We start from the raw sequence: 26,500 nt of genomic DNA on the forward strand, positions 1-26,500 counted from the left end.
TATGTTGTTAAAATACCGTATAAAACAAAGAATTTTACCCTTTTATTAATCAGAAATACGTTTAAATAATCCGTAGGTACTGTGTAATTAGTCACTTACCAGGTAATTACAAATTTTTAATGACTGTTAAAATGGGATTAGAGTGAAGGATCTACATGTGAAGGATCTACACTACAATCTAAGAATTTCATTGAGTCCAGGCAAAGCAGAACCTCTTTGATGTTTTGGTAGGTAATCACTAGCTATTCTAGTTATATGCTTCATAGCTAAAGAAAGGCAAGCATGGTCAAAAGTAGTAGACCAGATAGCTAACATACTTCTCTTATTTTTATCTAGCTAAGTAACTATTAAGAAAGCTAGTATTTCATACCTGAAGAGTCTCTGTGTAAACTACACGATGTATTTAATGAACAGTATAGAGTTATGTTCACTGGAGTTTCAGTAGCAAGAGTGTTTTCTGAAGTAGCTATGATTTTGAAGTATTTGTAACACGTCATTTAAGAAACGTTCTGGTCACAAAAAAGAAAGGTTCTTTGACATTGATAAATTAAAATAAATCTCCTGTGTTTTTTGGAGTTTTTTTGTCACTGCAATCGAGTAAATCATCAAAAGTAAAAAACCACGGTGGGGACGATAGTTTCTGCAACTAAATCAATATGCTATTTTTTCTTGTATTTTGGTAAAATGCTGAGCATAAGATACTGTTACCTTTGGGGTATGAGGCTCGATGTCGTGCAGCTAACTTCTATCACTAAGAAAGGTATGTTCGTTCATAGGCAAAGTAGTTTAGACAAAGATTTCGTGTTTTTATGACTTAATAAGGTCACGCAGGGTTCCCAGATACAACACGAATGTTTACCTAACAACCAAAAAGTATGTTTTTTTAAATTTTAAATAGCATGCTGCCTTTTTACGTGCGAACACTTGATTTTGTGTTGAAAAACTGAATTGATCCGAAAATGTCTGCACATTTTAAGGCATATGCAGCTGATCAGTACTCCTCATCATATTTGCTTTTATATTGTTAATTATTTTTTTGTTTTGCGATCAATGCAATAACATGAGAGCAAAAGAGTTGCTTACATTAATCAAGTTTTCTTGTTAACATGTCAGTATTCGCGTTATTTAGAGAGATGTAGCTAGCTATATATCAGCCATTTTTCTATGGAATAATTCATGACATTTGGGGTCACTGCTTGCTTGTAGCTAGTTGTTAGAGAGGTCTTTTTGGTTTGAAGCCCTATTTATCCTCGTGCTAACAAATGGAAGTATAAGCATTAAAATATAAAGCACATAGGCATGTAAATAGTTCACACACAGACATAGTTTCAGTTATTTAACCTATTTAACCACACAAATGGAAGTATAAGAACTTAACAAATAAAACACATAGACATGTAAATAGTTCACACACAGACATAGTTTCAGTTATTTAACCTATTTAACCACACGAATGGAAGTATAAGCATTAAAATATAAAGCACATAGACATGTAAATAGTTTACACACAGACATAGTTTCAGTTATTAACCTATTTAACCACACAAATGGAAGTATAAGCATTAAAATATTAAGCACATAGACATGTAAATAGTTTACACACAGACATAGTTTCATTTATTTAACCTATTTAACCACACGAATGGAAGTATAAGAACTTAACAAATAAAGCACATAGACATGTAAATAGTTCACACACAGACATAGTTTCAGTTATTTAACCTATTTAACCACACGAATGAAACTATAAGAACTTAACAAATAAAACACATAGACATGTATATAGTTCACACACAGACATAGTTTCAGTTTTTTAACCTATTTAACCACACGAATGGAAGTATAAGAACTTAACAAATAAAACACATAGACATGTATATAGTTCACACACAGACATAGTTTCAGTTATTTAACCTATTTAACCACACGAATGAAACTATAAGAACTTAACAAATAAAACACATAGACATGTATATAGTTCACACACAGACATAGTTTCAGTTATTTAACCTATTTAACCACACGAATGGAAGTATAAGCATTAAAATATAAAGCACATAGACATGTAAATAGTTCACACACAGACATATTTTCAGTTATTCGACATATTTAGACATTGCGCAAAGTACTTTTATATTCTTAGGAACATTCCCATAAAAATCGGGAAAGATGTATCGTGTAACTTGATTCATACAATTCAGTATGATGTGCAACTTGATCAAGACAAAGATAATGAAGTACACATCTGTTAGACAAGTAGTTGCTGTATATACTAGATATAAGAGAGACGTATATTATTTACTTGCGGTGTATTTACTTCTAAATTCCACGATATAAAAATAAATTCTGTTGTGCAATTTCTAATGAACGGGCTGTATTAAACACAACGTTTCGTTCTCGATATCATCGGTTGCTAACATACTTTATCTCGTTTTTTCCAGTAGCAAAAACGGGTATGTCTCCATCAATACACAGGTCGCGAGTATAATTGTTCTTTGGTGTGGGTATGTGTACGGTCTGGCCTTCAAGAAGAAGCAGTAGTTCTTTCCAAGCGATTGACTCACTACTCCAATGGAAATCGTTTAAGAAGATGACCTTGGCCTTTTCCACACCGAGCCAGGAATATTTGTTGTCTGACGGGTTTGAGAAGGTGCGGAAGATCTTTTGCAAGGGATCCAACAAGAATGTTTTGGCGCAGTCAGCAGGCTCTGTGATGAATATGTTTCGGTGCTTTTCTCTGCCATTGACTAGGAGATCACGCAGTGCTTCGGAGAAAACTATCAGATGCAAGCCATTGAACCTCAGCACTTCTAGCGCACATTGCAGCCACCGGCCATCACAAAAGTCGACACAATCCGCAGCCGCGGCCTCGCAGATTATATCCGTGCGTGGTGTGTTGCGGCGCTTTGCTGATGGTTTGGCATCCCGCATTTCCAGGTTGTAACAAGTAGGTCTGCTCGTGATTTTGGGGAACGGTTAATTAGAAAGTTGTAGAGGTCTTCTTTCCCTGCTTCCTATTGTTCGGTGGCTATGATGAACAAATCCTCTTCGCTCCTTATTTCGTTTTTAACAATAAGCTTTGACACATCTGAGTTGGACAGTCGTTTTTTTGGGTCGACCTGTGTCTTGTTTTCTGTTTGTTTTGTTTATGTCATTTGGTCTATATGAGAATTTTGTTTGATTTGTTGTAATTTATGTTTACGACAATTTTCACGGTACGCACTCATACATTTTTTAGTAACCGGAGATCCAACTTCCTGTAAGTCAGGATGAGCAGGACTCGTCAAAACTTCAAGATCCTTTTTGCAGACGTATTTGTAAGCCGAGTAGTAGTTTTCGTGGGACTCAGAAAAGTGTACTTGGATCCCATAGTTCTCGAAGAATCGCTTTTTTACAGGATCCCAACGCTTTGGGCCGGACAGTTTTACACATGCATGATAGTGATACCCTGAAGTGTTTTCATGTTCTTCACGACAACATGCCCAGTATTGAGTAGTTACCTTTCCTGATCCGTTGAATGAGGATATCAGTGCATCGCAAAAACTGTCTCGTGTAGGAAATTTGGCTAGATCGGCTTTGCTTTATGTTAGAAAATATTGTCGGCAATTTGGGTATACTTTTTGCGTTTGGAAGTCTTCGCTGTCTGATAAATTCATGTTGCCTGTGTGATAAAGATTATTTTTAAAGGAAACAGTTACGTGCTTATGCTTTTTTTATACTTAACGGTATGACAGAATTTATTTTTATGAATTTGCTTGTAAAAAGGATATATGTAGCTGCCGTGTGCATTTGTAACATGTGAATTATTCTACGGCTATTTTAAATGTGACAGTTTAGCAGAAAAGAAGTTCTCTACCTTTGAACGGTTGTCCCCTTTTTTCTATATGGTGAAAATTAAATGCTGCCTTAAAATCCATTATGCTAGTCATGAAATGTAGCTGGCCACATGGTCTGTGATTGATGAACTCAAAGTTTGAATTTTCCCGCCTTTTTTTGTTTTGATGTCGTGTAAACACACACGGAGTACATATTGGCTAAAAACAAAATGGCAGTCATGAAATTTAGCTAGCCACATGGTCTAAGGCTCATAAAGTAGGTCTTATCCGCACAAACTCTGTTTTTCTAAAAAAATATATGCAAATATGCTAGGTAACCCTTTTCATTTTTTTTCTTTGAAATTCAGACAATCGTGTGCAAAAATATTTGGAAAACTCTCTGATTTTTAAGTTTTTAGACTTCTTTTAGCATAACAGTCTCCCTCCCCCAAATTCAGTGTTGAATTTGTTGTTTTGATCGCTAGTGTCAGGTCTTGTAAAGGCACTGTTGTCAAAACAGTCAACATTGAACTTGGGGGGGAGGGGGGATACAGTTTTTCCAAAACATTTTTGCACGCGATTGTAGCTGGCTAGCAGCCTTTAAAAAATCTTCGTTCCTAGCCAAAAATCCTAAAAATAGTACGTTTAAGAACTATACGTGGCCAAAAATCGTGACAATATATTTAGGTTAACATTAAAAACAAACAGGAAACAAATATTTTAAAAATATAAAGCTTTCAGAAGATAAAAAGGTCAAACAGGCCTACAAACCTCACAACACTGACCACACATGACCATTTTTAAAACCAAAATGGCCTTCGTTAACATGTTTCTTCGTTGGCATGTCCAGGCCGCGAAAGTCTTGGATTGGTTTTTCACAGAATCAAGCTTTTGATTGGTATAGTACGTGCGAGCGGCCAAAACAAAGTCAGTAAAACTGTCATATTTGTTTTCTGTGGCACCTGAGCGGAATCGACGATTGACATCACGGGGGTAATTATTATTAAATATTATTTCTTTTTCTTACTTATGGTACTAAATCAAAGTAATTAAACTAATTAAGGAAATAAATTAATTTCTCGAATTTATCTTAATCAATTATAAAGTTTTTGACTAAACAACCCCCTGGTTCCTATAAATCGCGGAAAGATCAAAGAAATATTGGTAACCCTTTTGAACAGACAGAATATATTTAGAAAACCTATAAGTAATGCATAAAATGAATGTGAAACAATTTCTACAAAAAATTAAGTTTTTTTTGATACCACCTCTTGACAGATGTGTCACCATGACAACAGGTGTGACGTCATTTCAAAAAATTTTGTATATTCGTGGAGCTTATTGCATTTGATCAAAAGAGAGTGTTCAGCCCATAATATGGCGTACTTCAAAAGTTATCACAACAATAGTGAGAGGGGGCTTTTTTAGCCCCCTCACTCCGGCCCGAACAGGGTTAAAGCGGACATATTGACCTGAGTATCAAAAGCCATATTTTATTGTGTTTTTTTGTCTAAATAACACCTGTTCACAATAATGTTAAAATAGCAAAACAAACCTCTATTTAGTGATATTTAAGTTCTTCAGGCGAAATTGTCTTTCCAAACTGTTTCTTTACCTAATTGGGGGAAGAGGGCAGGGTAAAGGATAATATGAGCATGTCTAATGAATCTCCAAGAAGGACATCTTTCTAAATCTTTGGTTGCGTAGGTGTCAGCTTTAAAGAGTTTCCACTATATTTTATTTTCATTTATTTACCTCCTGCAAGCAGTATTTTCAGTACATGTACAACAGTTTCAAGACACCAGCTTTGTAGAAAATAATCATTCCCAGAGTACATGTTTACTTCCTTCCAAACGAGAACCGCTGAAGTCAAATTCCAAGCTGTTCCTATCCTTTAACATTTTTAGGGCACATCGAAGTATTCCTTTCGTGAGTACTCGTGGCATAATTTATTTTTTATTCCTGTGCATAGAATCTTATGCTAAGAGCCCCTGAAGTGTCGTGTATAGATTGACAGACGAATACAAATAGAGTAGTTTAAAAGTTAAGTAAATTCCCTGAAAATTGCTGTTATGGGTTTTGCAATTACATTTCATCGACCAACTGTGTCCATGAAAGAGCCAAAATACATAGTTTTGATCGATTTTGAGAAAAAAATACTCCTTCGCATCGTATTAACGGAAAATTGGGAAGTTTCTAAAATTATATTTTTACACAAACTCAACTTATTTTTCTGTGAGAAAATTAAATTCTTACATAGCTTAATATCACCTGCTCAAATCTAAGGGACTGGTGATCAAGTCTGTATCAAAGGGACTGGTAATCAATTCTGTATCAAAGGGACTGGTAATCAAGTCTGTATCAAAGGAACTGGTAATCAAGTGTGAGGCTTATGAATTGAAAAATGATCTTGTTTGCTGCATTTTTATGGTCTGGAACTAGTTCAAAGCCATAAATTTATGCAAGATTTATCATGTTTTAGTTTTGTATCTACTGCATTCAGATTTAAAAGTCTGTACTTTTGCTGTTTTATTTTGGGCCCTACAACAGTTTGATAAAATGACTTCTAAATCGAACCTCAAAAAAATAAATTTACGTATTTAAAAGTTATAATAAAAACGACATGGCAAATACGTTGAGAGATCTCTAAATGTACTTGCAGTGTTCTTTTCCTTAAAACTCAAAACTCAAAACGCCTAACTATGCCTTCTGAAGAAACAAAAAAGGCCATCTATGCTTTGTCTACAACTTAACTTTAAATTTTCTTATCTCACTTGTGGGCACCTTCGTTCCCAAGAATTTTTGGTTCTTTCTGTATTCTCTCATGTCAAACAAAGATAAGAATCCCAGGTAGTTGGAAACTTGCAAAAAGCTGGTTCAATCATATCAAATAATGGTTAATCCTTAGAGAAATCAATTTTAGTCGTATTAAACAACATTTCAAGGCATCACTTGGCCAATACTCTGCAGTCGGTAGACTGTAAAAGTTTTAATTTTGCATGGGTGTTTGTCGAGTAACCAACGTCAAAATGCGCTAGCTGCACTGTCCAAAATGTCTGCGTTAAGGGACAATCCATCGCAAAGCATACACATGACCAAAAAATCGTGCAATTTTGGGCGTGCTAACGTGAGCGAAAATTTTACCCTTTAAGATTTTGCACATAACCAAATAACCTAAGATTCTAAGTCCCAAGTCCTTTGTGAATAATGACAAGGGAACTTGACAAATTCGGAGTGTGTGTTACTTACATAGAAACTGCTTTCTCGATTGCTTGTGGTCGCGAACTTTGGAATTTCGCTCTTTCTTGTAATACTTTTAGTCGGGATGAAAAGAATGTCCATTAACATTCAAGTGGTTAATTATATCTTAAAACTGCTAAAAACAAGTAATTTGCGAGTAGGTTATGTATTCGTCACTGAAAACGACATTTTAGATGGAATTGTTTTTATATTTTGCTTTAAAAACTAATTTAACAAATGAATAATCTGTTGGGATTCTAGCTCTGCATTTACATCCATTTCGTATTCCACACAGTGCTTTCGTTATACTGCACTTTCCATTGTTAAATGGTTGAGATATGACGTTATGTGAAAAGGATCAACTGGTAATTCGTCATTTCTGGAATTTAGTAAAATTTGAAAAAACTTTATTCATCTTATAAACTCGGCATTTTCGAGCCTGTATTAAAACGCAAAGCAAATTAGAACAAAATTTTGACTAACTCGTGTTCTTTTTTATCCTCGTTCCCAGGGTGTGTTACCGTGGCTGATTAGAACATCTTGTTCTGTAACAGGATAGTCGACGTGCGGCCGAACCTTTGAGATGTGCTGCCGAACATCATAACACTCGGCCAAACGTTTTGATGTTCGGCCGCATATCCGCACGTGCGCAAGTTCGAACGTTTCAAATTATAAATGTTCGGCCGAAGGTTTCAGAGAATCTGGTCTGTATATTTACCGAACGTCCGGCTGGGTGTTTGTATTAAGCAAACATGCGGCCGAACGTCTTAAAAGCCCGGCCGAATATCACAATATGTTTAACTGTTCGGCCGAATAACTCAAACATTCGCCTGGACACAACAGACATTTAAAAAAAAGCTTTAATGAAAACAATAGGCAGTGTTCTAGTAAGATGGAAGTACTTAGACACACGAATTGATCTTTTTTCTTTGATAAAATATTATCATGACATAAAACCAAAACTAAAGTACAGAGAGATATGTAGTATAATAAACAAGCACCATAATGCTCCATTAAGCAAAAGAAACTCTCTGGAAATCTGTCGAAGGAATAGGTTAAATCGAAAGCAAAATATCGATGTTAAGAAATTATTGTTATACTTGAATTTAACACAAAAACAGATATTGGCTACAGACAAGAGACAAATGGCGGAATTGATACGTTTAAAATATAACATCAATGTTTCTGGAGAACTTGTTCGACAAACTTTGATGAGACTCGATCCGTAAGGCGTAGAACGTTTAAACACTTCACAAAGACCCGGCTTGACTTTTGAAGCTAAGTAAATATACAGACCAGATTCTCTGAAATGTTCGGTCAAACATTTATAATTTGAAACGTTCGGACTTGCGGACGTGCAGATGTGCGGCCGAACATCCAAAAGTTCGGCCGAGTGTTATGCCGTTCGGCCACACATTTCAAAGGTTCGGCCACACATTTCAAGGGTTCGACTGCACGTTGACTATTCTGTAACGGGACAAGATGTGCTGATCAACCACGGTAATTTGTTGTCTATACCAAAGCCGCTAGCGCTAAATTGACGGCTAAACAAGAACTTGGTACAGGCTGCTTTTCATAGCCTGTATATTGGTTACTATAAATAATCAATGAATATGTTTTTAATGTCTTATAAATGTTGGCTGACTAATTTTTTATAAGCAACCCAGTTCATAATACTGGGTTTAAATTTAGATCAAAATTAGTCCTTATATCTCCCTTCCCTCAGCTAGCAACTTTCCCAGTTGAACTATGACAAAAGTTTTCCAAGAAGAAATATATTCTACGTTTAAAAAAAAATATAATGTGTTTAAATATAATATAACTTTCCGAACTGTGTTGGTAAAATAAAGAAAATAACCAGCTAAGATCAAGAAAGGCCCTAGCAATCTATTACAAAACACCTAAATTAACTATTTTGGGAATCAAAAGTCACAAAGTTATCACCTGCTTTCAAAATGCCATCGGTATATATCACCTTCTACAGAACAAGGGAAAAAATAATTTCAACATGACCTGCAATTTTTTGCAATACTTAAGCCTCGGTAAAACATGAGAAAATTACGAAAATAAACCTCGTACCTAGAGCCTTTTTTCATAGGGTCAATAGAGGTCGCTTTCGAAAAGAAACAGAAACAGATATGTATTGGAACAATACAATCTTATGTAATGTATATGTACAGGAATAAAAAAAGCATTCCTAATATGCGACTGTGACAATAACGTGTTTTCATCTGGAACCTTTTTCTGATCCAACCAATTTAGGCCTATACGATCTGGCGATTTAGTTTACGTATAATATTCGTCTTGTTAGTTTTAACACTCAACCCACAGTTATACATTACGGGGGAGAATCTCTTTCAAATTTTATTTCAGTTTTTTTAATCCAAATAAAAAATAATAGCAATTTGGTCATACAAAAGCTAGCAAGAGATGTCTAAATACCGCAATCATAAATTTTTGCGCAGGTTTAAATCTAGCAACCGTATATTTGACACACTTAATTTCCACGCACTCTGTATAGGTAATATAAGAAAGAAACTTTATTCAGAATTAAAACTTTACACAATTTATACCATATCCTTTTTACATTCTTCTGACTTGTTAGTGCTTGTTTTTAGGCTTTTCTAACAAGTTTCGCTGAGGTTCTTTAACAAGTTTTGCTGAGTTCAATGTTATAAGTATGTAAGATAAATTCAAAAAATCAAATAAGGTTTTCACTGTAACAATTCGTTGATATGATCATCTGTTATGTCTATTTTTAAAAGTCTAGTAGTTTTAGTATGATTATTGAAGGCTTATGTAATAAATTTCTCGGTCAACCTCAACTTGTAGTTGCATCTAAGATCCAAACTTTTCAAATATGGTATGCACGGTAGCAAATGTTTGATATGATCATCGGTTAAGTGGCAATTACTTAACTTCAATTCTTCTAGCTTGTTAGTGTTTTTATTAAATGCTTCAATGACACATTTCGATATGCATTCCATCGATGTCGGCGTCATAGTATAGTTGAGACTAAGATCCAAACTTCTCAAATAAGGTATACACTGTTGCAGATGTTTGATATGATCATCGTTCAAGTTGCAATTACTTAACTTCAACTCTTCTAGCTTGTTAGTATTTCTATTAGCCGCTTCTGTAACACATTTCGATATGTATCCCATTGAGGTTGACGTCAGAGTATAGTTCAAATTCAGACCCAAACATTTCAAAGAAAATATGCACGGTTGCAATTGTTTGATATGATCATCAGTTAATGTGCAATTCATTAAATCCAATTCTTCTAGCTTGTTGGTATTTTTTTTAATCGCTTCTGTAATACATTCCGATATGTATCCCATCGAGTTCGACGTCATAGTATAGTTGCAACTAAGATCCAAACTTTCCAAATATGGTATACACGGTTGCAGATGTGTGATATGATCATCGTTCAAGTTGCAAGTACTTAAATTCAACTCTTCAAACTTGTTAGTATTTTTACTAAATGCTTCTGTAACACATTTCGATATGGATTCCATCGAGTTCGACGTCATAGTATAGTTGCGACTAAGATCCAAACTTTCCAAATATGGTATACACGGTTGCAGATGTTTGATATGATCATCCGTTAAGTCGCAATTACTTAACTTTAATTCTTCAAGCTTTTTAGTATCTTTATTAACCGCTTCTATAACACAGTTCGATATGCGTTCCATTGAGGTCGCAGTCAGAGTGTAGTTGTCACTAAGATACAAACTTTTTAAACAAGGTATACATGATTGTAATTGTTTGATATGATCATCGGTTAATTCGCAATACCTTAAAGTTATTTTTTCTAGCTTGATTGTGTCTGTTGATATCGAAGAAATATCGTCGATGGTTAAATGTGTGCCAAGGATTTCAAGATGCTCAGTAGTAACAACGGAAGAACTGAGTAGTGGTGACAATTCAACCATTTCATTCGGTAAAAACTTACCATCCAACATCCGAATACTAAGTGTTAGTTTTTTTGGTACTACTTTTTTAATTGGTTTTAAAAAATATATCAATTGATTTAAAAGATGATGGTAGTAAACAAGTACTAAAGCTTCGTTTATATTGAAAAAAGATTCTTTTACTACATCATCAACGTTATTGTTATGATATTCAAAAAATGTCTGTAAATATAATTCCTGATCTATATCTTCGAACAAGCCTTCCACTGAACAAAGATCACGTGGTCCTCTAATATCTTCAACAAACCGTTTAATATAATTGGGGCCGTGATAGGTATCCTCAAGTATTCCACGCAATCCAGCAACCAATGGAAGGCAATTACGCATATTCTCAAATTCTGAAATGCATACCTTTATATCTATTGCAGCATGAAAGATATGGACAGAGCTTAAGAATTCCTGTAAAATTAAATGTTTAAACTGAAAAAAGTCTCCATCATCATTACCTTCTACTTTCTCGATAATACCTGATTGTTCGATAGCTGTTAAACAGTCGCTACATTCATTTTCAAACTCATCTTGGGTGAAAAATATTCTTTTTTCTTGAAGCGATTTATAAGCAAATTGTGATGCTTTTCTAACCATTTGTTGTATATTTTGGTCTTGTGATAATTTGGCTAGAGAATAGTTCTTACCTTTAAATTCCCTCATATGATCACGCAAAAATACCAAACAGGCTGCGATGTTTAATTTTGTAGTTGTGTTAAGATCCTCGAGTTTCTTTTCAGATGCGTACACATTGCATATGGTATGCAAATAAACGGGTATGTGAGCCATCGCCTTAAGATTTGAGATTTCATTAAGTGATACATGCAATGATTTAATCTTTTCTGTGTTGTTTTCAAAAAACTTTTTGACGTAAATACCGATGCTGTTTTCATCAAAACCAGAAACTTCTATCAATTTTGGTTGCTGACTTGTCAGAAATAAATTTTTGATTATATCACATGCTTGCGGTCGACCGCATACAAGCACCTTGCTATTGGGCAGTAGTGAAGAACTTTCTAATATGACATCGTGCATGATAGATCCAAGTTCGTGCATAGGATTCCCCGCAGCAATTTCTTTGATTTCATCAAGGTATCGAAATTCGTCAATACCGTCTACGATTATTAAAACTCTGCTACTATTTTCAAGCAACTCATTAAAGAAATCTTGATAAACATTGGGGAAAAATCTTTTGACAAGTTCTTCCCATGTGGGAATATTGGTTATTGTGTTTATTTGACGACATGTAAATTTGAAAACAAAATCGAAATCATTCAACATTTTACCATCTGCCCACTGAAAAACAAGTTGATCAATAAGTGATGTCTTTCCAATGCCAGCAATACCTCTAATTAAAACACATCCATCGCTTTCTTTCACAATATCCTTCATTTCTATTTTTTCTTTTGAAGAAGAATGTGATTTTAAAAAATGTTCATGATCAGTGGAATGCGCTTCATTCCATGGACCAACTATCAAATCAACATAAGCTTCGTTGCGTTATTTGCTTGTGTGTTTTCTTCCAGAATCTGACTTAAATGCAGAGGGAATATTCCAATGTGACAACGTTTTCTTGTAATGGTCCCTTAACTTATTGGAATATTCGTTTAACCCTATAAGACAAGGAGGAAAAGGTAATGCAAAAGAAAAAATAGTTTAATATAACAATAAATATTTAAGAATTTTTTACAAGATTTGCATAGCTCTAAACCGAAATTATGGTGTAATATTACTTTTTACGAAAATGAATTTTGAACATTCTGATTCTTATCGTGTCTTTAATAGGCTTATTCAAAATTGAGGTTGATATTTCATTAGCGCTTTGAACCAATACAAAATACCTTATATTAAAATTTATTACCAAATGTACACAAAGTTTTCGAAGTGATTTCATTAACAATATCTTGTCGTTGCAGTATCCCAAGTTCATATTTCAATTCTTTCCAAGAAACGCGGTTTTTGATTTCTTCAAAACATTCCTTTATCGTTCTTTCAGTTGTTTCTGCCGCATTATCATTTTGTGGTATTTCAAGCCCTTTACTCAAATCTTTCCAATCATTTCCAATCATTTTTGCAACAACATTCAAAGCAGAAACACTCGTTAGGTTGTTAAAATCAACTTTGTTTGCTAAAGAAGAAGGGCTGAAGAATGAGATTGAGAGTAATTAGTGTTTAGTTTAAAAATCTTTGAAAATTAAACAGGTGTTTAAATTAAATAAGTAACAACCCAATAAAACGAAAATGTCGTGAATTTTAAATCTAACAATATTGTAAATTTTAATAACATGGTGTTTGCTAATAATAATTATATACTCAAATTGACAATGAAAATATTTGCGATGATGTAGATTTCATGCGGCCTCAACCAAGCTACTCTTGTTTTTTATGTGCTAATTTTTACAATTTCCAAACGTTGATAATTTGTTTTTTTGAACAAACTGGTTGCTGGACGAAAAGAAACGCAATAACTCGTTTACGTACAGGCACTATTTCCGCAACTTTATACTATAAATATGATATTATATGAGCGGAGGCCACCCTCCTTGAATACACACACACTACCTGTTCACCACGCTTTTTCTTCCAGCAACACTCTATCTAAAACCTCCAGACGAAAATCCCAGACCTACCAATAACCCGAACCATTGCACACATAAACAAAATAACCTGATGCACCATGATAAATGCATATACATTTCCAAATAACTCCCGCCATGTTTTTAGAAATTAAAAGCTTATCTTTACTAATTCCTGTTTTATCCTGGAGAAACGACTAAACTCCTAAAATATTTTTCACCACCCCAGTCCATGATAGGAGTTTGATCGGATACTTCCCTGTCGGGCAGGTGAAACATGTTTCACAGAAACAGGGAAGAAACGGTACCTGCTCCTGATGACGGCCGTTTTGGCAAACCGATCATTCTCGTTGTTTTGGCAGTCTACACCTATCGCTTTTCTTCCGTTCTGTTTCATTTCATTTTGAGTTAAAATACTTTTACTTTAATTGCATAACGTTAAGTTAACGTTATACTTTAAATATGCGGCCTCAACCAAGCTACTCTTGTTTTTTATGTGCTTTTGCGTTAAAATCGTACTTAATATTTATTTCGTTTTTTTTTTCATTCGTTAGGTTAGGTTTGATTGTTTACCTTTACGCTGGCTTTGAACGTCTTTCAATTTGCACATATCTTCTTCTAAAACGTCTGTGCGATTAGATAAATCTAGATAAGTGAATAACACTAATAAATAAAAAAAGTATATATTAAAACAGGAGTTTGTTAGCTCTAAGTAAAAATGAAAAATCGATATGAATTATTTTTGCTAGAGTTTTCTCTCTTGTATAAATTTCGGCTAAAACTGTAATTGTCTAAAGTGGTGTTTAACGAGAATTTTCTCTACTTTGAACCAATTTTGTCGTAGATAGTTTTGCCATTTTCCATTTTGACTAATCCTGATTTAATTTCGGGCTAAAATAATATCAGATAAAAGAAACTAAAAAATTGATGTCGGCTGGATTTTTTTACTGCCTCTGGTATATCAAAAAGCTCTTATCACGAAGCCAGCTTACGTATACTACTTATATCTGCGTGACTTAGTTACGTAGCTAGGAGGGGGAAGGACTTTCCCAGAAGATGCATTTTTTGAGTTTGTGTCTGCAGTTTGTTGTTACTTGGATTGAATTGATTACCATTATACTGATGTTGCTGCTGGTCTTTTAATTTACACACATCGTCTTCCAACAATTTAGTGCAATTGGATAAAACTTTGTAATTAAAATATGTTATTAATAGAAAAATGATAAAATCGTTAAAACCTCTGAAGCTCCTTAAGGCATTGTGCAGGAAAAGCGACACAGAAATATCTGCAGAAAATTTGTTATGTCAAAGTTGCACATGTAAAACGAAATGGAAAAAATGAAAACAAGGACACAGGCATACCTTTTACATCTTTTTTCATAGATTTAATATCATTTTGCATCTGTGACATATTCATGTGAATTTGTTTAATCTGTGTTAGAAGGTTGTCACTTACAAGGGAATTACCCCATAACTCATTTTGCATGCATAATAACTTTCCCTCTAAATTGGTTACGTTCGACGTTATCCGATTTTCAAGTGAGATATTGCTATTTCTTAATTCATGTAATTCAGTGCCATGATCGTCCAACTTAATTTGATTGGCCAATACAATTGATCGTAATACTAAATTGTTTTGAAGATCTAAACTTACTGTTTTTAGATCATTAACGTCAAAAAAATAATTATAGTTCAACCCATGTTATATGTTAAGCAGTACACTCCATTTGAGAGAAAATTCAGAACCATTTAGAGCTGTAATATCAGCAAAGTGATTAAGGTAGTTTCGCATATTCCTTCCTCTAATGCAAAATGCTCCTACAGATGTGTCTGTATCCGGGGGATTATCATTTCGCCAATTTCCATCATTAGGTGCAATTGATGTCAATGCTTCAATAAGCAATACAATCAACGTGATATCAAAGAGGTTACAATCTGTTTCACTTTTACCAGGTGGATATAACAGTTCCCATTGCGGTCGTGTAATTACTCCCTTGCCTTTCAATCGTGCCAATGTAGTTCTTTTGGAAACTAAAAAACTGTACAAATCTTTTGGTTGTTTGGGCACACCATTGTTGTGAAGAACATCCAACAATGCACTTCTGAGCGGTCCCAAAATAAACATGGCTAATCTGAGCCATAGTTGACATGAGGTTACAAAATTTTCCAGAGTCATATCTAAAAGACAGAGAATGTAGGTTTGTAAGTGTAAATTTTTCTAAAGAAATATTTCATACAAGATAAATCGTTGATATCTTTGTTATCTATTTACGTTGCTAATACGTTGTTTCGTTTAGCAATGAATATAATTGATTCCTTAAATTCCTTAATAGTTGTTTATGTTATCGAAAGAGATATATGTAGAATAGGAAAACAATGCCTATTCTGATCGCTCTATATTAATAGGCTACTCCTGTGTTTCTGTTGGTAACAGACATAATGGATGTGTTTAATTTATTTTCAAGTTGCTGAAAAATGGATTTTTAAATGTTGATTGACAATTCAAGCGTCATGACGTCAATCAGTAAGTTAATGTCAATAGTTTAATTTACATTAATGAAGCCATGACAAAATGGTAATAACTTTGTGGTCAAATAATTTGAAGTGTAGTTGGTTATTGACGTCATGAAACTTTTAATCTCGATATTTCTGCAAACTTTCGTCAAAAGCACAAAATCCTATAATTTTCCAGAGCAACACTTTAAGCTTCGCACAATAATAGAAACTGGTATACAAATTTGTATAAACCGACGTTATGTACATTGCTTAGCCTTTTTAAACCCTCGTTTCTCGTTCGTTGAAATCACTTTTTGCTATGCAATGTTTTTATAACAGTTACAAGCTTTACACAATACACTCTACAGGTAACAATTTAAACAAGAATTTTTTATGTATATGCACGGCACACTGCTGAAGTCATAAAATTTCAAATAGCGGATTTTTTTGATTGATTTTCTGCTTAAGTGGATATTCCCACGGGCTGTCTTGACTAGTCTGTGTGTTATTTTGCAAGAAAAAATTTTCAAAAATGGCCTGTCATCAACACTTTTCGTATTTTTTAGAGATATCACTTTTTATGCGTTTATTGGGTAATTTTACCCATCTAAATCGTTCCAAAATTTTTCTTTTTTTAAAGTTTAGGTTTTACTGTGAAGTTTTGAACTGAATGACGCTGCCACCTTTGTTATTTCAAAAGTTCTCCATTGTGCTACCAAAGAGTTTTTTTCAAATTTTTTTGATAATATGTCTCATCCTTTGAAGAGAATACGACGCTATTTTGCTCTGCTCTTGTTTTTTCGAAGTCCTAAAAAACAGGGGCTGAATTGGGTTTAAGAGCTGATATACAAAGGAGTTTCTCTTTAAACCTTCTTGCACATACTTATAAATTATTTCTTTGCTAAAGAAGTTTAGTTTCTATACTACTAATTCTGATATGCTGCAGAACCTAAAAAAGACAACCTTTAGAATAAACTAAATTGCTTTCAATTTTTTGGCAAGTAGTATTTTACAGAAATTATAAATATTCAAAGCAATCTCGTCCCAGGGCTTGTTAGGCTGTTCAAATATAAAACCTATCAAACCTGGGGACGTAGTTGTATTTAAAGGTGAATTTATTACTTCAATTAATTTACCTGATTAAAAAATTCTTTATTTTTTATTCTAGATTCAAGCATGTTGTTTTAATTAAAGAAAAACGGTACAGGAAGTATTTTTCTTATTGTTTTGTGTGACTACGTATAATAATTTTATACTAACTGAATTCCCGTGGAAGAATTAACTGAATCTCTCATTAAACGGTGCAGGAAGTCAACCTCGTCCCCAGGACATCTTGCATCCTTTCTCGGTTATAGAAAAGAGACAACGGGTACTGGGAACGAGGTTGGCAGGAAGTCTTATCCTTATTGTTTTGTGTGACCATGTATAAGAATTTTATATTCAGGTAAAAAGTTTTAAAAGTTATTCCTATAGTAAGTGGCTAGGAAATGTGCTTATAATCTGGGTCATGAGAATAAACTCAAAAGTGTAAATAGTAAACAAGGGATATTTTCCACACAGTTTGTTGTCGTCAAAACCTCCTGTTTATCAGCACTAAAATATTTTTGTGAAGCATTACAAGTCAAATTGGACAACCTCATACTTTCACTTAGTTTTCAAATAGCTATGAGATACAGAAATGTTTGATAAAAATATATGTTTGAAAAGTAAATGTTAGTAAATTTTTATAAATAAACAAAAACACTAAGTTTTATAAATTCATTTCTTACTTTTTTCTTCTACAGGAGATAAATTCCAAACATCCAAAATTCGCAACCTGTTGTACTTTCCACTACTTTTACTTCTCACGACATCGCCAGCTTTTCTACAAGTAATATGATCATTTTCCAGACATGCTTGAACGCTTATCTCTTCCTCGCACCAGTTTTTTGTTAAAGTACTTTATCACCATAGTGTAACCAATGAAGCACAACAAAGGAGAGATGACAGAGAAATGTTTTAATAAGATGATAAAGCAAAGTATGTAGATTGCATCATATTTGTTTATATCTCTTCACCAATAGCCGTATTTAGTCTGCCTGCTTGTGCTGGAGAAAATGCCGTGTTACGGAAACAAAAAATGCGATACATAACGGACAGGGCAACCCATGCATTTGTCCACAAGCTACTGAATAATAATAATACATAAATAATCTCCTGAAAATATGAGCGTACTATAAGTGGCGGAGAAACTGTCGAATGTCTCGAGCAGAATTCGATGTCATATATTTGCTGAGATATTCGATTTTCGACTAACGACTGCACGAATATCCAAATATATTCCGTCAGACGCTCCCGCCTAAGGTGCATGATATTATTTCGTCGTCGTGTATTTTCTTTGAAATTGGATATCTTATCATTGCTTTTCCTAAACAATGTAACTAGATATCAAGGTTTATGAGAATGAAGTTAAACTGTCAGCTCCTTTGCCTCAGTTTTAACGTTTATTGTTGTGTTAAATAAACACAACTTTTGAGGATTAAAGTCTGAAGTACTAATTTTTAACAATTATTCTGCAGCTTCTTCTATTCTGATATATTTGTAAAGATTTTTGAGAATCACATCCAAACTGCTACTTTTTATAAATTCTTTGCCTTTCATAAGTGATATTTTTTCCTCTTTTGCAAATATGTAAGTCAAACATATATATATATGATGTGGCGACTTGCCTATCGGGTTTTACAACAATCGATTTTTTCACTTAGCCAGTGTTGTATCTTTGTTTTTAATATACACTGTAGTCAATTGGGTATATTCTTTTGTTATTCATGGTTTTTAAAATTAATTTATTGAAAGAAAAAGAAAATATTGATATCTTTTTTATTGTGAAAGTTCTTTACAGTGTTTTTTTTAACGCAACATCTCTCTATAAATGCAAGTACTGTTGCTACTCCTTACGATAGAACGTTCCCAAAAAAATGCAGATAGTTAAAAACGTTCTTGTTTCAACTGCCAGAAGGTCTGAATGAAAATGCGTGTGAGTGTTCAAACCGTCCCGGTTTCCTGTTCGTTTTAATACGGTAAGTGCTGTTTCCATTAGACGTCTGCTATTAGTATGGGAACTATGATGATGAGTTTCGGTAATGTTCTCCACCATGGATACTATCGTCAAAAAACACATGTTTGAGTACCAGATGAAAAATAAAGCAGAGAGTGAGTCCCAATAATTTGAAGATTTATCTGTTTGATTTCTTTTTGTGAAGCATATATTACTTCTACCAGGTATTACCCAGTATCTTGGAAGTTTTCGTTCGTTTTACTTCTTTTTTCTTGTTTTATTTGAATTAGCAACCAAGATTCTCAAAATAAAATTTTATTCAACGAGGGCATATGAGGATGAAATTGTCATAGATGAACATAATAAACATATTGAAAATCAAAACAAACTTCACAATACAGAATCTTTACAACGAAACCCTTCACCCCTTCAACGAAAGCAATACCCTAAACGCCACCGCAGACCACCACATGAATGGAAGTATAATAACTTAACAAATAAAGCACATAGACATGTAAATAGTTTACACACAGACATAGTTTCAGTTATTTAACCTATTTAACCACACGAATGGAAGTATAAGCATTAAAATATAAAGCACATAGACATGTAAATAGTTCACACACAGACATAGTTTCAGTTATTTAACCTATTTAACCACACGAATGGAAGTATAAGAACTTAACAAATAAAGCACATAGACATGTAAATAGTTTACACACAGACGTAGTTTCAGTTATTTAACCTATTTAACCACACGAATGGAAGTATAATAACTCAACAAATAAAGCACATAGACATGTATATAGTTCACACACAGACATAGTTTAAGTTATTTAACCTATTTAACCACACGAATAGAAGTATAAGAACTTAACAAATAAAACACATAGACATGTATATAGTTCACACACAGACATATTTTCAGTTATTCGACATATTTAGACATTGCGCAAAGTACTTTTATATTCTTAGGAACATTCCCATAAAAATCGGGAAAGATGTATCGTGTAACTTGATTCATACAATTCAGTATGATGTGCAACTTGACCAAGACAAAGATAATGAAGTACACATCTGCTAGACAAGTAGTTGCTGTTTATACTAGATATCAGAAACACGTATATTATTTACTAGCGGTGTCTTTACTTCTAAATTCCACGATATAAAAATAAATTCTGTTGTACAATTTCTAACGAACGTGCTTCATTAAACACAATGGTAAATTTAATCGTATTATTTTCAAAGAGACGTTGTCTTGTAGCGTTTGAGTGCAGTCGATTTGAAACTATCGCGAATATCTTATTCTTTATGTTGAATGGCATTGATAGCAGCAAAATTAAAATCTTTACTTAGTGTGTTTAGAGCTTGTAAAGATGCATCAAGAGTTTTACCTGTTTGTTGTTTTCTGATGTTTAAGAGATGATGTGTAAAACAATCATTGTGTGGCTTTGTATAAACACCTGTTAAAATATCTAAAACTGCTTCGTACATATATTCAATTACAGTAGGTGATAGAAAAATTGGTTAATACTTTAAATTTATAAGATCTTCTTGAGGTAAAATGGCGAGAAAAAAAATTCAGAAGTGACAAATTCCTTTCTTATAACTTCCTTTGTTGCTGATGGTGAATTAACTGCCCTTTAAGATCTGACAGGACGTAATGCTTGATCCATAAATTATTAATAATGTTGATAACCAGTTAATGACAATACACCACAGTAATTTATTAAGTGATAAAGTTGTAATGATATTGATTAGAGAGGAATGTTCCAAGGATTTTATAACGTAATGTTTTTTAAAGTTTTTAACATCTATCTACTTATGTGCAACAGATTAATTTTAAGTTCCTAAACTTTAACTTTCGTAATGATTTGTCATGCAAGCTTTTGAACAACCATCTGAAATCCATCCAGTGGTGTTTTTTGAAAAAATGAAATAATGATACGCCAAAATCGTAGCAAAGTGTTAAAAAAGTGTAATTCTGTTAACATATTATTATGATACTGAAGCGATTTATACCGGATGGGTTTTGCTGTATTGACGCGTTTACAAACAGTCTGTCCCATCCGCAAACCAGACAGAACAAAACATGAGTGATTGTTGGTTTTTAATTTAGGAACAAGCATCGTGCTCTTAGGTGTCACGTTAAATACGCCAAAACAAAATTGTGACCAGTTCCTAGAGAAAGATTTGTTGCAAGTCTTGACATAGCTGCTACTAGAATTCATGTGGAACTTTTAATTTTCCTTGTCTTTCTGACCAAAGTCCATTTTTGTAATTTTGTTAATTCCTTTCTTTCCAGGCTACGTCGTCTTCTTCGAAGTAGTAATAATAACTAGTAATAATAAGACTTTCTTTCTATCTTTTTTCTTCATTTTTTCTCGCATAAGATTTTGCTACAAAAGAGCTAACGATGCACCGTAGTGTGAACGGGAAACAAATACATCAGGTACCCGCAGCTCAAAATTGAAATCAAGTAACACATAATGCGCAATATGGTTAGCTCATTGTTATAGCCCAGAGTAAGAACCAAGTTTAAGAGAGGAAAATCTTAAAGTTTTTTTTGTATATTTTTCACTTTATATTACTTCTCTTGAATAAATTATAGTACATTTGCAATATTATATGTTTAGGCATTGTGTCTCCTAAAACCAGCCTTTTAACATACTCGTCCTCATGGTCTTCTAGTGCCTGAGCGGTTTTTACAGTTATTAAGGCACATGATAGGAATGAGGTTGATCTCTTATTGCATTTTGCGGTCGATTTTACTTTAACCTGACACGCAACAGCAAGTTTCTTTAGTAATATAAATCGGTTTAGGAGGAACATCAAAAATGCTCAGATATGTCATTTATTTTCTTTAAGGTTCCAATCTCTAAGCACAACAACTTGTTTTTCTTCAAGGAAATCCAGTAGAAAATTAATTATCATTTAGTATTCTTTTTCTCTTCTATATTTGAATTTGTATATCTAAACGCAAGTTGAGGGGGAAAAGAGTATTTACTTCTTTACATAATTTAAGGGTGGTAATGGCGTCTTTCCCTACCTGTCAGCTAAGTATTCCCGGACATTCTGTAGAAATGTATATTGTTTTTATTATGGCTTGGTTAAGAAGTTTTTTTTCTTCTATATTTTTAAACTTCACTATAGATTTTTCTCACAATTCTTTAACTTCGTGAACCTTAAATGAAAGTTTAACACAAAAATTTATATCGCTTTCCTATTCTCCCCGGATACTTTTATTAGTAAACGCTATAATGATCAGCATTTGTTGGTGAAAAATCAATCACGAAGTTAAATTAAAAGGTTCTTCTACACCAGCCACATTAAATTTCCTAAAGCTGCATTTTCTGTCTCGTTTTTACCTAAATCAAAATATTGCGCAATTAGCTATGAGAACGGTGTATTATGTTAATAAATATGCTGTTTGAAGGATGGTACGAAATCTATATTATAATACTCTCGTACGTCTGCCTGCCTGTCAGCCAAAATGCCAGTTGCGAATAGAAAAACGGGGTATACGAAGGTTCGTTACTTACAGAATTTACGTCCGTCCAGCCTTCCAATATTATAGCGATTTAATGTCAAAGCAGGTTAGGATAGCTCTTTATGTCCCTTTTAAATCTCTTCTATATTTTTATGGTAGCTTCCTTATTTTTTTTACCATATTATAACACTCGCTATTCGTGTGTGAGCCAATTTCGGAACCAGACGTTTTGAGATCGAAAAACCTTATATAATCTGACCTATAGTCAGTGATTACACTGTCCAAGTTAATTTTATGACTTCATCTAAACAGGCGGGCATAATGCACAAATAGCAGTGCGAGAAATATGTAGGTTGGGTGATTCCCACGGGCTAACGACTAATACTTTCATATCCTTAAATTTCATCTAGATTTATATTACTGTTTTTTTTTACATATATACAAATTTTAATGTATTTATATTTTTGTTTTAGCTACCTGTCTGCTTACCTAGCTATAGGGACCATGAAGTAATTTCCTTTTACGATTTGGAATTATCCTACACACTAATTTGATACTTATGATAGAAGTAAAATAAATAGCTACAATCTTCAACAAAAAGGCAGTTTCTTTCGTCGCTTTTAAAACATGGTATAATCAAAATTTTTGCACATAGGTAGTCCAGGCAGGCAGCGTTTAAAATTTGTCACTCGCACTCTCTAGCACACCCGCTCTCCGTAATAATGCACGTCAAGGCCCACAAAGGCCCAAAAAAGCCCACAATGGCCCCAACATTCGTGACAAATGCCCATACTGATGTCAGCAACATTTAGGACATTTTAACAGGTTACACTTAACCAACATAATTAAGATTCAAGGTACACTCTGAACATTGACATTTGAAATTCTTTTTCAGTTCAAACTGGTGAATCTGATTTAGAAATACCTTACTCAAATACTTTTAACGACGAACTTCGACATTAGCTGTCTTGTCTCAATGTCTTTTTAGACCTAGAGAGTAGCTACCTATTCCTGTCATAGTTTTTAATGTTTTAAACTCTGAGAATGAAGCCAGTCGGTACTAATATCACCAGCTTAAAAAAAGTAGTCGACTTGTAAGGTCTACGTGATTTCAATCTTTTCCAGAAATAGGCGAGGGGAATTGTGCCTTAATTAATCAATTTTTTCCCAATCTTTTGTCTGTCAACCTCCTTACTGAGGCATAAAAAGTCATAAAACAGGTAGCAATCTAGTATGCAAAGGGTAACAATGGATATCACGGCAACAGCACTCTTTGAACGATAAGTTGACATGTTTGGGAATAGTAATTGTTCAAAATGTTGCAAATAAAGTTTAGTATGTCTCTCCTCGATAATGTCTTTGTGTTACCTTTTCTATTGAAATGTTAATAGTAGTTTTTGGTAGATGTGCAAACACAGCAGTCGGCAATTAACTTAACGGAAGATAATCTAATTACTAGCTCGCAGGGTATGTGATTGGTAACGATACGTAAGTGACTGACTATCTTTGTCCCTTTTGGAGATTCGACGTCACAGTCTCTCATGTATATCGGCTACATAAATACAAAAAACATAGACCGAATCATATTAACCACCAATACATTCTTTTTTTCTAAGGCGATGATCGTGTGTTTGGATTAAAATGAAATTTGGTATACTGTACAATCAAATCTTGCTGAACACTGTTGTGGAGAAATAAAACAATAGGTTTTTTGTTTTTTATTGTTATTTACGACAATTTAATTGGTTAGCCAATTTCTTTTGTTTTAGCCTTTAAGCGTGTATGTTTTGGAGCATGTGCTTACAGTTAGAAAATATACTTTCAAGAACTCGCACGTTTTCTCACATGGCGTCCGATGATTGTATTTATTTAATTTGGTTAAAAGTATAATTTCATTACACTTTACGCGATATTTATAAATTTATATTACAAGGAAATTGATTTTAGTTATCGTATGTCCACGGTTAGAGAAGTCCGTTCAGTTTTTAGTTTAATCGAACATTTTTCGGACATTGCATGTATGTTATGGTTTACGTATACCCTAAAAAATAATTTTAATAATAATTATACGAACACTGGGATAATATACGGACACTATTGCTTCACAAAAAGTTTATAAAATATTAAGTTTTACACGTGTTTTTTGTGGTTTAACTTTGCGGTTTGTTGCGATTTTTACGGAAGCCCATTAGTGCCATTTAATTTGCTTCGGAAATGGGACCCTAAGTGGAGCAAAGAAATATTTAAAATTTGATATGCCCCACTTATGAAGACATAACACAAGCAGCGAAAATTTTAAATTGCTGCGCCAGTTATGAAGTCATAACACAGTCAGCAAGTAAACCAACGTCTACCAAACACAAACGTTTTTTTTTTGAGACCACACATCTTTAAAAAAAACATTGTCTTGGTCTCGGTACAAGTTAACTGAAGTGAACAAAAAACTTCTAAACAATTTGCTTAAGAACAGTAGCCACTACACTAGCCCCCGTATGGATTAACTTCACTTTTCATAGGCATTATTAGCTTTACTTGTTGAAAACAAAACTGTATTGGACCATGTTGTTGCTTACATTTAACTTAACCAGCTTTTGACGGAATTGCGCCTAGACAAAATAACCTTACAAAGTCCTTATTTTTTGTGTGTCATTTATGACATAAGTATAGCATCTAACAAGTGTAACTGTGACAAGTCTTTACACATTGTGCATAGCCGATAGAGTAGAAGTATGCACAAAGTAATGTTTTAAAAGATTTGTGGCTATAAAAATAGCCGTTTTTGTTGAGCAATGACAACGTTTAACCTTTGAATCCGTAAAGAGTTCTTTCTTGACGTTTCAAGGCATAAACAACATCCATAGCGGTAACGGTCTTGCGTTTAGCGTGCTCTGTGTATTTACATCAAATCTGGTTTATCCTTTAATTAACAGTCATGAAAAACTTCACGTGGTTTTTACAACAATAATGGTAGCAATGCTGCAGCCTAAGTGGAGCAGCGAAAATGCGTTTTTGCGATGCTCCTGTTATGATATCATAAGTGAAGCATGCGTTAAAATTTTCGCTGCTCCTGTTATGAATTTATAAGTGAAGCATATGTTGAAATGTTCACTGCTCATGTTCTGAATTCATAAGTAAAGCATGCGTTGAAGTTTTTCCTGCTCTTGTTAGGTATTATTAAGTGAGGCACAGAAACATTTTTATTTCATTTCTCGTGTTATGTTCTAGGTGAGGCATACAAAAAAAATTAAAATATTTCTATGCTCCACTTAGGATGACATATGTGAAGCATAATTAATGGCACTAATGGGCTTCTATAGTTATTTATTCATTTGTTTTATGTAGTTTATACTTCTACATCGGTGTGATATTTGATTTGAAGGTTGTGTACATGTTTTAAGGTTGGAGTGTTGTTTTTCTTACATTTGTAAAAAGTTGAACGTTTCTTGGTTTTTGTACTTCATACTTTATTGTTCGGTTCGTTTGGCCTCACATTCTGGTTGTTTATTGTTTTTCTCAACGGTGAAGAATCAAGGTTTTTGTGCATACTTGGTTTCAAGTTCACATTTTTGTTTCAAAGCTCACAAGAACTAGGGGCGATTTACTTTGAATTCATTTTCTAAGCAAAATGACAGAGAATTTAACAAGACTTCGTGGAACAAGAAAAACCTACTTACGTATTATTTCCAATCAATAACAACAAATTTTATTTCTGATTGAATCTTATTCATCAGAAAAAGACATTCAGTTAAAGGCAAGTAAAAACAGGTTTCTGGAAAAAGTTAAAAAACTGGACGATGAAATTATTGAAAAATTAAATGACGAGGAAATGGAGAGTGAATTAGAAAGTGCCCTCACTCGGAATGACACCTTTCATGAGATACTTG

The 26,500-nt window shown here is 33.7% G+C and overlaps 3 protein-coding genes and 1 long non-coding RNA gene across 7 annotated transcripts; 1 reads left to right on the forward strand and 3 right to left on the reverse strand.

The window, feature by feature from the left end:
- Window positions 1-478: 478 nt before the first annotated feature.
- On the reverse strand, window positions 479-5,635 carry LOC130647782 (uncharacterized). 4 transcript variants are annotated; one of them, XM_057453751.1, is made up of 3 exons: window positions 4,587-5,066; window positions 3,857-4,034; window positions 479-3,661 (listed from the first exon to the last, which is right to left on the reverse strand). In XM_057453751.1, the coding sequence occupies exons 1-3, from the start codon at window positions 4,641-4,643 to the stop codon at window positions 3,582-3,584; spliced, it is 315 nt and encodes a 104-aa protein (XP_057309734.1). In that variant the 5' UTR covers window positions 4,644-5,066; the 3' UTR covers window positions 479-3,581. The 4 variants fall into 4 exon arrangements, with proteins under 4 accessions (XP_057309734.1, XP_057309733.1, XP_057309732.1 ...); XM_057453750.1 differs by lacking the exon at window positions 4,587-5,066 and adding an exon at window positions 5,371-5,635 and having other exon boundaries at window positions 479-4,034; XM_057453749.1 differs by having other exon boundaries at window positions 479-4,034; window positions 4,587-5,001.
- Window positions 5,636-9,571: 3,936 nt separating this feature from the next.
- Window positions 9,572-12,409, reverse strand: LOC130647668 (NACHT, LRR and PYD domains-containing protein 14-like). Its single transcript, XM_057453608.1, has one exon. The coding sequence runs from the start codon at window positions 12,407-12,409 to the stop codon at window positions 9,851-9,853; it is 2,559 nt and encodes an 852-aa protein (XP_057309591.1). The 3' UTR covers window positions 9,572-9,850.
- An 81-nt stretch (window positions 12,410-12,490) lies between these two features.
- On the reverse strand, window positions 12,491-17,965 carry LOC130647670 (uncharacterized). Its single transcript, XM_057453610.1, has 5 exons — window positions 17,859-17,965; window positions 14,956-15,771; window positions 14,167-14,238; window positions 12,879-13,145; window positions 12,491-12,630 (listed from the first exon to the last, which is right to left on the reverse strand). The coding sequence occupies exons 2-5, from the start codon at window positions 15,077-15,079 to the stop codon at window positions 12,518-12,520; spliced, it is 576 nt and encodes a 191-aa protein (XP_057309593.1). The 5' UTR covers window positions 15,080-15,771; window positions 17,859-17,965; the 3' UTR covers window positions 12,491-12,517.
- On the forward strand, window positions 16,294-18,880 carry LOC130647671 (uncharacterized). Its single transcript, XR_008982867.1, has 3 exons — window positions 16,294-16,457; window positions 17,258-17,290; window positions 17,874-18,880. It is a non-coding gene; the product is annotated as an uncharacterized LOC130647671 (long non-coding RNA).
- The last annotated feature ends 7,620 nt before the right edge of the window (window positions 18,881-26,500 follow it).

Source organism: Hydractinia symbiolongicarpus, chromosome 6 (genome assembly GCF_029227915.1).
Source record: "Hydractinia symbiolongicarpus strain clone_291-10 chromosome 6, HSymV2.1, whole genome shotgun sequence".
Classification (NCBI taxonomy): Eukaryota; Metazoa; Cnidaria; class Hydrozoa; order Anthoathecata; family Hydractiniidae; genus Hydractinia; species Hydractinia symbiolongicarpus.